Genomic DNA, 12,170 nt, shown 5'->3' on the forward strand with positions numbered 1-12,170 from the left:
TTGCTGGACCTTTCGGCTGACTCAGTATGGCAATTCTTAGGTTTTTATTTTTCTCTGTAGGAATGCCTCTCCATGCTTTCCCTACTTGTTAAAATCTGAAGCTGAGTATTGTACACTTGATTTCTATTTATTGTTTTGTATGTTGTAGGTTTCAGTTCCTCTTTAGTTTTGCTCTAATATTTAGGCCTAACACAATAGAATCCTTTTACAAAGTTGTGGTAAGCACTAATGTGTGCTTAATGTAGATTAAAAAGCACTTCCACAAGGTTTGCTTAGGCATCCCATCGTTCTTTTGGCACCTGTTTGCACGTTCCACATGTCAATAAATATATTTTTTAGCACTGGTGGGCAGAGACTAGGCATGTTCTGCACTAATTGGATAGTGCAGCTACATCGTCAAATGTTAACCGATTAGCATGTGGTTAGCACATGAGCCCTTACCATCTACAAAATAGGTGGCAATAAAGGCTCATGCACTACTGGCCACATGCTAATAGGGAATTTAGCACATGGCCATTAATAGGAAAAATGGAAAATGGGGCCCTTTGTATCGCTGCAGTAAAAGTGGCCTCAGCACAGGGAAAAGACCCACGCTGGGGATAGCACAGGTCACTTTTTAGTGTGGTTTCGTAAAAGGGCTCCATAATTCAAGATGTAGCCAACTTGGATTTTACAGTAATAGATAGTTTCTATTTTAGTTCTGCTGCACTGATAGGTTTAGAGGTAACAATCAGACTAGAGCCATCACAGCATAGAAAGTAAAAGGGCCTCTTAACAAACTATCTAGCATTGTTAACAGCTCTTAAGAAGCAATAATAAGCACTCATTGGTAATAATTATAATTTACACGTACAAATGCCCAAGCGTATTCTGTAACATACTGCGCCTAAATTCAAATGTGTGCAGCAAATATTGGGCTTGGTTATGGACATGATATGGACATTTCATGGGTGTTCCAAAATTTACATGCATTGTTACAAAATGTGGCCCAGTGTGCATAAATCTACATGCAGGGATTTACACCATGTTTCATTGGTGTAAATGGGTGGACGCAGTTTTAGTCGCTTTGGCGTCTGCCTATGTGTATTCTATATACCACATGTAAATCTACTACTACTACTACTTAGCATTTCTATAGCACTGCCAGGGTTAAGCAGCGCTGTACAAGTTTAATCATGGGGAAGGACAGTCCCTGCTCAAGAGAGCTTACAATCTAAATCTAAGCAGTTCTTATAGAATACGCCTAGGTGGAGTTGCTTACCACACAGATTTTTCAGCACCATATATAGAATCCTCCCTTAGAACACTAAGGGCCTCTTTTCAATGGGCTCCGTCAGCATTACCACGAGGTAGCCGCAAGCGCAACTTGATAAAAGAGGCCCTAAGGACTTCTTTTACAAAGCCACACTAGTGATTCCTGTGCAGTAAATGAGAGGAAGCCTATTCAAATCCTATGGGCTTCCTCTCATTAGCTGTGCTGGAATCGCTTTGTAAAAGAAGCCCTTTAGTAAAAGGGATCCTCAGTTTATCACCACATTCTTTATTTTCTGGGGTATTTACAGGGTTGACTTAGAGGAAGTAAAATTTGCATGGATCAGATATTTTGCTTATTTTTCTGCAGATGTTTCTCCTCGTTGTTCTAAACCTTTATAAAAGTTTTATCACATGAAGGATAAGAGTTGAAAAGCTCCTAACACAGAATAATGAAGATGGTGTCACAGACTCAGTTTGTCTGGATGCTGATATTATGGATTTCTGGTAATAAATGTGAAAAAAAAAACAATTACATATTATTAAACTTAAAAATTATTACATGGATTATTGTGTCACATTTTGTAACTTGTATTACTAGTATTAGCTAAAACTTGTAAATGCATATTTTGAATTGTTTTCACTCATTCCGGACTGTATTTTCTGTGTCTTTTGAACTTTTTTTTTATCTCCAGATTCCAGTGGAGAGATTGTGCTGACTCAGTCATCAGAATCTTTATCAAGTCTGTTGGAGACACAGTCACCATTGGCTGTAAATCCAGTGAAAGTGTTGGCACTGCTGATTTACACTGGTACCAGCAGAAACCTAGACAGGCTCCAAAGCTTCTTATCTATCAAACCTGTAACCGCTATACTGGGACCCCAGAGCGATTCAGCGGCAGTGGATCTGGGACTGATTATACTCTCACAATCAGAGGAGTTCAAGCTAATGATTCTGCAGATTATTACTGTCAGCAGGGTAACAGCTGACCTCTCACACAGTGATACAGACCCCTACAAAAACTTCCTCCTCTACTTTAGAGTGTTCCATTAACAGTTATCAGTTTTAATCAAGGTTATTGCTTCTCTTAATTTAGAGGGTTTCTGTGTATACGTTTAGGCTGAATACTTTAAATTAGAGGCACTCTGACCTCTCCTGGTGTAATGGCAGCCTATTAGATTTTCATGGTGTGCATAATGAATATGGTTGAGATTCATTTGTGAGCATAGAAATGTATCTCATGCATATTCATTGTAGATATCCTGAAAATCTCTCTACATTGTGCTTTCCATTTAAAGTGTGAGAAACACTATTTTAAATGTTTTGACTTTATTAATACAAAAAATATAAAGTAGGAAAACTTATTGTTAAAAACAACTAATTAAAATTAAAATCAATTAACAAAATAAAGTTGATTGATTACTGTCACAGACGCCTAACACCCACCTGGGATTAACTCTGCGGCCACCTGGAAGTTCTGCCGTCAGCACTGCTCTGGCCCACCTGCACCTGTTGTCCTGGACTGACTAAGAATCCTGTTTTGTTTTTTGGGATCTGTGGGTGCTTTCTAGGAACTGTGGGACCCCTGGAATGTGGCCCCAGTGTCCTAGAAATCACCAGGGAATAACCTAAATGTAGATGGAAAGCGATGACCACAAATGCTCGCAGTCTAAGCAATAAAGTTCATGACCTTCAAGCCCTGATGTTGGAGGCAGACTTGGATGTTGTTGCAATCACGGAGAAGTGGCTCAATGGTTCCCATGAATGGGATGCAAACATACCAGGCTATAATCTATTTAGGAAGGATAGAGAGGGTCGTAAAGGTGGCGGAGTAGCTCTGTATGTGAGGAATGATATCACGGCGACTGAAATGACAGGGACCTGGGGAAAGGAAGAAGCGATATGGATCACCTTAAAAAGAGAGGATAGAACCTCTGTCCACGTGGGTGTTCTCTACAGACCTCCGACACAATTGGAGGAATTAGATAAAGACCTGATCGCAGATATTCAAAAGTTGAGAAGCAAGAGAGAGGTGCTGTTGCTGGGAGATTTCAATCTGCCGGATGTAGATTGGAAGGTTCCGTCAGCGGAATCAGAAAGAAGTAGAGGGATCGTGGATGCTTTCCAAAGTGTTTTGCTCAGACAAATGGTGATGGAACCCACGAGAGAGGGAGCGACACTGGATCTGGTGCTCGCAAATGGGGATAGCGTGTCAAATATCCGAGTGGGTGCCCACCTGGGCAACAGTGACCATCAAACGGTTTGGTTTGATATAACAGCTAAAGTGGAGAGCAGCCACTCAAAACTCAAAGTCCTGGATTTCAAGCGTGCTGACTTAGTAAAATGGGGGAATACCTGAGGAAAGAGATGATGGGCTGGGAGGAAGTACAAGAAGTGGAAGGACAGTGGTCCAGGCTGAAAGAAGCTATAAATAGGGCCACAAACCTTTATGTAAGGAAAGTAAATAAAAGCAAGAGAAAAAGGAAACCGATATGGTTCTCCAAGCAAGTAGCTGAGAAAATAAAGGCTAAAGAGTTGGCGTTCCAGAAATACAGAAAAACTCAAGAAAAGGAACACATGGAGGAATATCGGATGAAACTGAAAGAAGCCAAGAGAGAGATACGACTGGCAAAAGCGCAAGCGGAAGAACAAATGGCTAGAAATGTAAGGAGGGGTGACAAAAATTTCTTCAGGTATATTAGTGAAAGGAGAATGACTAAAAAGGGAATTGTGAGACTAAAAGATACTGCGAACCGCTATGTGGAAAATGATGAAGAAAAAGCAAATTTGCTAAATAGATACTTTTGTTCTGTTTTCACTGAAGAAAATCCTGGAGAAGGACCGCGATGGACTGGAAATAGTACAAATGAGAATGAAGTGGATAGAGCACCGTTCATGGAAGAAATTGTGTATCAACAACTTGAAAAGCTAAAGGTGAACAAAGCCATGGGACCGGATGGGATCCACCCCAGGATATTGAGGGAGCTCAGAGAGGTTTTGGCGGGTCCTCTTAAAGATTTGTTTAATATATCCTTGCAGACAGGAAAGGTTCCGAGGGATTGGAGAATGGCGGAGGTGGTCCCTCTTCACAAAAGTGGTGATAGGGAAGAAGCTGGAAACTACAGGCCGGTAAGCCTCACTTCGGTTATTGGAAAAGTAATGGAAGCGATGCTGAAGGAAAGGATAGTAAATTTCCTGGAAGCCAATAAGTTGCAAGATCCGAGACAACATGGTTTTACGAAAGGGAAATCGTGCCAAACGAATCTCATTGAGTTCTTTGATTGGGTGACAGGAGAATTGAATCAGGGACGAGCTATGGACGTAATCTACTTAGATTTCAGCAAAGCTTTTGACATGGTTCCCCACAGGAGGCTCTTAAATAAACTGGAGGGGCTGAAGATAGGACCTGAAGTGGTGAACTAGATTAGGAACTGGTTGACGGACAGACGCCAGAGGGTGTTGGTGAATGGAACTCGCTCGGAGGAAGGAAAGGTGAGTAGTGGAGTGCCTCAGGGATCGATGCTGGGGCCGATTCTGTTCAATATATTTGTGAGTGACATTGCCGAAGGGTTAGAAGGTAAAGTTTGCCTATTTGCGGATGATACTAAGATCTGTAACAGAATGGACACCCGGGAGGGAATGGAAAACATGAAAAAGGATCTGAGAAAGCTAGAAGAATGGTCTAAGGTTTGGCAATTAAAATTCAATGCGAAGAAATGCAAAGTGATGCACTTAAGGAATAGAAATCCACGCGAGACGTATGTGTTAGGCGGGGAGAGTCTGATAGGTATGGGCAGAGAGAGGGATCTTGGGGTGATAGTATCTGAGGATTTGAAGGCGACGAAACAGTATGACAAGGCGGTGGCCGTAGCGAGAAGGTTGCTAGGCTGTATAGAGAGAGGTGTGATCAGCAGAAGAAAGGAAGTGTTGATGCCCCTGTATAAGTCGTTGGTGAGGCCCCACCTGGAGTATTGTGTTCAGTTTTGGAGGCCGTATCTTGTTAAGGATGTAAAAAAAATCGAAGCGGTGCAAAGAAAAGCTACGAGAATGGTATGGGATTTGCGTTACAAGACGTATGAGGAGAGACTTGCTGAACTAAACATGTATACCCTGGAGGAAGGAGAAACAGGGGTGATATGATACAGACGTTCAAATATTTGAAAGGTATTCATCCGCAAAGGAACCTTTTCCGGAGATACGAAGGTGGTAGAACGAGAGGACATGAAATGAGATTGAAGGGGGGCAGACTCAAGAAAAATGTCAGGAAGTATTTTTTCACAGAGAGAGTAGTGGATGCTTGGAATGCCCTCCCGCGGGAGGTGGTGGAAATGAAAACGGTAACGGAATTCAAAAATGCTTGGGATAAGCATAAAGGAATCCTGTGCCGAAGGAATGGATCCTCAGGAGCTTAGTCAAGATCAGGAGGCGGGGCTGGTGGTTGGGAGGCGGGGATAGTGCTGGGCAGACTTATACGGTCTGTGCCAGAGCCGGTGGTGGGAAGCGGGACTAGTGGTTGGGAGGCGGGGGTAGTGCTGGGCAGACTTATATGGTCTGTGCCAGAGCCGGTGGGTGGGAGGTGGGGATAGTGCTGGGCAGACTTATACGGTCTGTGCCCTGAAAAGCACAGGTACAAATCAAAGTAGGGTATACACAAAAAGTAGCAAATATGAGTTATCTTGTTGGGCAGACTGGATGGACCGTGCAGGTCTTTTTTCTGCCGTCATCTACTATGTTACTATCAGGCTCATTTTCAAAGCACTTAGCCTCCCAAAGTTCCATAGAAACCTATGGAACTTAGCCTCCCAAAGTGCTTTGAAAATATGCCTATATGTAACCTGAGAGTGGGAGACTAGCCCAGAGGCAAGCGGGACCCAGTCAGTGGAAAAAGGGTGCTAGTATAGAGCATAGGAGCCAACTTTTCAAAATGATTGGGGGTGCTGAATTTTTTTTTTTAAGGCAGTGCCTCCCCCCCCCCCCCCCCATACCTTAAAATTCTGTCTACTGCAGTCTTCACCTGGGTAGTGGCAGCGCCACTTATAGGCTGCCTGCAACCTGCACCAGGACTTCATTCCTGAACAGCCCCACCCCTCTGTTATGGTATTCTGTTCTGACACAAGAAAGGAGGATTTGGTCTCCAAACATTAGTCAAAAATGTATTAAAATTAGTCCAGTAAAGATATCACCTTACTTCCATTTTCTGTATTTATTAACACAGCTACCACACTACTTTATCCTAAACTAAACATAAAATTAATTTTTTCCTACCTTTGTGGTCTGGCCATTTACTGTTTCTAATTGTGTTGGTCCCAGTCTCTTGTTTCTTCTTTCCTCTATCTTTAACTTTCCCCCCTTTCCATCCAGCGACTCCCCCCTCTCTCCCCCCTTTCCTTCCAGCATCTGCCCCCTCTCTTCCCCCTTTCCATCCAGCGTCTGCCCTCTCTCTTCCCTCTTTCCATCCAGCGTCTATTTTCTCCATCCATGTGTAGTTTTTCTCCTCTTTTCCCTTTCCCTCATCTCTGTCAGTACGCATCTCCTTCATCTTTCTTTACTCCCCTCCATCCATATGCAACTCCTTCCTTTCTCTTTCCTCTCCTCCATCCATGTCCACCATTTTTTCTCTCTCTCCACCCCTCCATCCATGTTCATCTCACTTCCTCTCTACCCTCCCCTGCATCCATATCCAGCAACTCTCCTCTCTCCCCTGCATCCATTTCCAGCAACTCTCCTCTCTCCCCTGTCCTCCCCTGTATCCATGTTCAGCATCTCTCCTCTCACCCCTGCATCCATGTTCAGCAACTCTCCTCTCTCCCCTGCATCCATTTCCAGCAACTCTCCTCTCTCCCCTGTCCTCCCCTGTATCCATGTTCAGCAACTCTCCTCTCTCCCCTGCCCTCCCCTGCATCCATTTCCAGCAACTCTCCTCTCTCCCTTGCCCTCCCTTGCATCCATGTCCTGCAAATCTCCTCTCTCCCCTGCCCACCCCTGCATCCATGTTCTGCAACTCTCCTCTGTCCCCTGCATCCATGTTCAGCAACTCTCCTCTCTCCCCTGTATCCATGTTCTGCAACTCTCCTCTCTCCCCTGCATCCATGTTCAGCAACTCTCCTCTCTCCCCTGCATCCATGTTCAGCAACTCTCCTCTCTCCCCTGCATCCATGTTCAGCAACTCTCCTCTCTCCCCTGCCCTCTCCTGCATCCATGTTCAGCAACTCTCCTCTCTCCCCTGCCCTCCCCTGCATCCATATCCAGCAACTCTCCTCTCTCCCTTGCATCCATTTCCAGCAACTCTCCTCTCTCCCCTGCCCTCCGCTATATCCATGTTCAGCAACTCTCTTCTCTCCCCTGCCCTCTCCTGCATCCATGTCCAGCAACTCTCCTCTCTCCCCTGCATCCATGTTCAGCAACTCTCTTCTCTCCCCTGCCCTCTCCTGCATCCATGTCCAGCAACTCTCCTCTCTCCCCTGCCCTCCCCTCCATCGATTCATATCCAGCAACTCTCCTCTCCCCCCCCCGCCCAATCCCACATCCATATCTAGCTATTCTCCTCTCTTCCCTGCCCTCCCCTCCATGTCCAGTGACACCCCAAACTCCACCTGCACCCCGAGTTCCAGTTTCAAACCCCCCCTGCCCGACCTCTTCTCCCTCAATAGCCCTCCTTGCCTTCCTGTCGCCCAGCCAGCTCTTAAAACTCATTTTACCTGACTGAACGGGAGTGAAAGAAGCAGAGCAGAGCAGGCTCGCCTTCAACCTTCTCCGTCCCTCTCAGCGTCCCACCCTTGCGTAAACAAAGTTATTCAAAGTTGTTAAATTTCAAGAGGATTGTGAAAACTTAAAAGGGGATTTTACGAGACTGGGAAACTGGGCATCCAAATGACAGATAATGTTTTATTGTGAGCAAATGCAAAATGATGCATGTGGGAAAGAGGAACCCGAATTATAGCTACGTAATGCAAAGTTCCACATTAGGAGTGACTGACCAGGAAAGGGATCTAGGCACTTTCGTTGATGATACATTGAAACCCTCTGCTCAGTGTGCAGCGGCAGCTAAGAAAGCAAATAGAATGTAAGATATTATTAGGAAAGGAATGGAAAACAGAAATGAGGACATTACAATGCCTTTGTATTGCTCCATGGTGCCAATGCACCTTGAATATTCTGTTCAATTCTGGTCACTGCATCTCAAAAAAGAGATAGTAGAATTAGAAATGGAACAGAGAATCGTGATGAAAGTGATAAAGGGGATGGGATAACTTCCCTATGATGAAAGGCTATAGCAGTTAGGCATCTTTAGCTTGGCGAAAAGACGGCTGAGGGGAGATATGATAGAGGTCTGTAAAATAATGAGTGGAGTGGAATGGGTAGATGTGAATTGCTTGTTTACTTTTTTTAAAAACTCTAGGACTAGGGAGCATGCAAAGAAGCTACAAAGTAGTAAATTTGAAACAAATGGGAGAAAATGTTTCTTCATTCAATGTGTGCGTAAACTCTGGAATTCGTTGCCAGAGAATGTAGTAAAATCAGTTATCTTAGTGGGGTTTAAAAAAGGTTTGGATGGTTTCCTAAAAAAAAAAAAAAAAAAGTCCACTGCTTATTTCCAGGATAAGCAGCATAAAATGTATTGTTCTTTTCTGGGATCTTGCCAGGTATTTGTGACCTGGATTGGCCACTGTTGGAAACAGGATGCTGGGCTTGATGGACCTTTGGTCTGTCCCAGTATGGTAATACTTATGTACTTATGTCCATCACAACTTGAATATAATTTTGTGTAGATCTGAACTAAACAGTAAAAGTAGGCTTTTAAAAAAAAGGCAGATCTGAACTGGGGTTAACCTGATGGGTACAGTAGCTCTAAGATCAAATTTGCAAAAATCGTATATTGACTATTGTTTTTTTTATTATTATTTAATTGTTCTAAATGTACAGAAGTAAAAAAGAGGTTCAGCAATTATTATAATACAAACAATAATAAATTGCAGGAAAACCAACTAGTCCACATCGAGAGGATGCAATTATAATCAAAAGAAAACATAACCAAGAAAAATAATTAGGCTACTCTAACCTTACACATTATAGTGTTAACTTATCTATTTACTCCTATACCTTTAAAGCTTTAATTCTCCTGTCCTTTCAGAAACTGTTCTAATTGTAACAAATCCCAAAATATATATTCTTTGCCCTGGAAGGTGATAACACATTTAGAAGGGTAATTTTTAAGAAAATACAGCACCTAAAGCCACGACTCTTGGCTTCAAAGCTAGAAAAAAGCCTTGCACCTAAACTGTGAACTTTGGTAACATCAAGAAAAATACAATTTTTTGCACTACAGAAATTCACTTGTTACTTTTGAAAGTAATGCTTCAAGATCAATGATTTATCACTCTCAATACCTAATGCTATTATTAGAGTAGATCTTGTATTAATCACACCTTGAGTATCTTCAAGAAAAATTTAGATCAATTTCAAATGAGACTAATTGATCCACTCCTTGTTTATCCATTTGAAGCCTATTTTTCTATTTGATAAGTAGTAACAGTTTGTAACTGGTATAGTTTCAAGGGTAGCTAAATCCAAGATCTCCTTGAGGTATTTCCTCAATAAAATCTCGTGATAATAGGTAGATACAAGGAAAATTTAAAAATGTGAGGCACTTGTCGCATGGCTAATTTGGAGGGAGCACTTACCACCAACCACTGAGGTAACGGTGAGGGTTCCAGCACTAACCTGGCGGTAACTGGACTCAGCACAGGAAATGGCTCAAATTGGAGGTGGGAACTACTACCGAGCTGCTGCAGTTGCCTGGCAGTACTTCCAGTTTAGTGATCTGGCCGTGTCGAGTCTTTTTTTTTTCAGAATTCATGATCTTCTTTTTATTGATTTTTATCCAGTCTCACTTTGTTTGCTTGTCTGATTTGCTTATTTGACTGTTTTTCTTCTCTATCTCTTCTAATAGCATTTTCCATCATTTATAACTTCAAATGAACATTATGAGGCCCTTTTACAAAGCAGCGGTAAGGCCACGGAGGGCTTGCCGCGTGACAATCCAGAGCTACTTCCACTCCAACACAGGCACTGGTGGTAATTCCAGCGTGTGGCATTTATTTAATAAATATTTCTGCAGAGGGTTACCTGGCAGTAATCGGGCAACATCACGCTCTACAGCTGGGTTAGTGCTGGAGCCCTTACTGCCACATCAAGTGCTTCTCCCCGCTTGGCCACACATTAAGAGCAATCTTACTGCACGGCAGTAAAAAGGGCCTCAACACTCAGCAAAAACAGCTGCCACAGCTGTCAAAGGACCCTTTTACGGCAGCTTGGTAAAAGGGCCCCTATATGAATCTTTTATAACAGAGACAGAAGCAGCTTGTAGAGAAGATACCTGCACTTCCATTCTGGCAAACTCATCCAAAATTACTATATTAGAATCCACAACTTCCTGGGAAAAGGTTATATTCTGAGAGATAACAGAGCCTAAGCATCCCCTCCAAGCACTGATTTAAATCCCAGAAGTATATATTGATTATTCATGAAAGATACTGAAAGGTTCATCACTATCAAGAAGAGCCATGAAGTGCCAAAAAGATGTGAAAGTCTGTAACTATGTTCTCCCGCTACTCTCTTAGCACAGATATCTTCTTTATATCAACTTTTCTGTGGCCTGTCAGTTTCCTCCTAGTCGTTGAGATCTAATTTAATCAGCACCAACCTCTGATGACCATGAAAGTTCTTTTGCAACTTCCTGAAGTTTTTCGCATTTTGGGGCCCTTTGACTAAAGGCTTACAGAGCAGCAACCCAGATCTACTGCCAGTCCAACATGGGTGCAGGCGGTACTTCCACCCCCAGTGTGCGCCATTTCTGGTGTTAGCAGAAATATTTAAAAAATATTTGTCACGGGGTTACCCAGCTGTAATTGGTCAGCAGTAAGTGCTCCCCCCAAAATAGCTGTATGGCAAGTGCTATTTCATTTGTGGCCATTTTCACCCATGTGGTAAAAGGGTCCCTGACACACGAAAAAACAGGCTACCGCTGCTAGCGCAGGGCCCCTTGTATTGCAGCTTAGTAAAAGAGCCCCTTTGGAATCCTCCACCTCACCCAATTCTCCACCTAGATCAGTTGCAGTACTTGAGGCACCAACTATTGTGGATCTCTCTAGAACCTAATATAGCTGCATCTTAAGTCCAGATAGCTGGTGTCATTGTTAAGGGGTGAACACTGGTTCTGGAGCATCTTCAGCTGATACTGTACTGAACAGCAGAAGAGAAACCTAACATCGTGCATGAGTAATCAGGTTGACATCCTGACCATTAATTATGTTTCATGTCACCAACTCAGACTTCTGTCTGATTATCTTTGTCATTCTTGCTCATTATCATGCCTTCATGTCTCAAATTGGCTAGTTTGTCACCAGTGTTGGAATAATGTATTGTATTTTACATGCATTGCCTGTCACCAATTTTTTCTCTGTGATTACTCTGTGACCTCTGATGTAAATTGCTTAGAGAGGTCACACCCATGCAATTTCCTGTGGGGGTTAGGCACAGCACATGGAGCTCATGATCTCTCCTAAGCTGAGAGAATCTATGGTGTGAGCATCCATTACCATCTAAGCACATGGAAAGAGCTGATAATCCAAATGTATAGTATTATGTATATATAAGCCTGTCTGAATATAATCTAACTACAAACTGTGAGTAAACAGATGTTTTGTTACTTCAACTTTAAAGTGACTCAGCAGTGAATTATTCTGGGGTGTATGAGAGAGATGAAGAAAAGAAATTAACATTTCTAAAGCTGAAGCTGTGTGTATAAAAATCTGCTAATTATTTACTACAAATAATCCAACAAAAGGGTTATGGGCCCAGGGGCCAGGAATTGAAAAAGGAAGAAGAGAAATATTACCAGGCAGTAAAAAAGCCACAT

At 42.8% G+C, this 12,170-nt stretch overlaps 1 gene segment (V, D, J or C); it reads left to right on the forward strand.

The window, feature by feature from the left end:
- The first annotated feature begins 1,670 nt into the window (after positions 1–1,670).
- LOC115461314 lies at positions 1,671–2,246 on the forward strand. The segment is given in 2 exon segments: positions 1,671–1,758; positions 1,947–2,246. Coding segments are annotated over 2 exon segments (350 nt in total).
- Positions 2,247–12,170: the final 9,924 nt, after the last annotated feature.

The sequence above is a fragment of the Microcaecilia unicolor genome, chromosome 2, assembly GCF_901765095.1.
Source record: "Microcaecilia unicolor chromosome 2, aMicUni1.1, whole genome shotgun sequence".
Taxonomy (NCBI): Eukaryota; Metazoa; Chordata; class Amphibia; order Gymnophiona; family Siphonopidae; genus Microcaecilia; species Microcaecilia unicolor.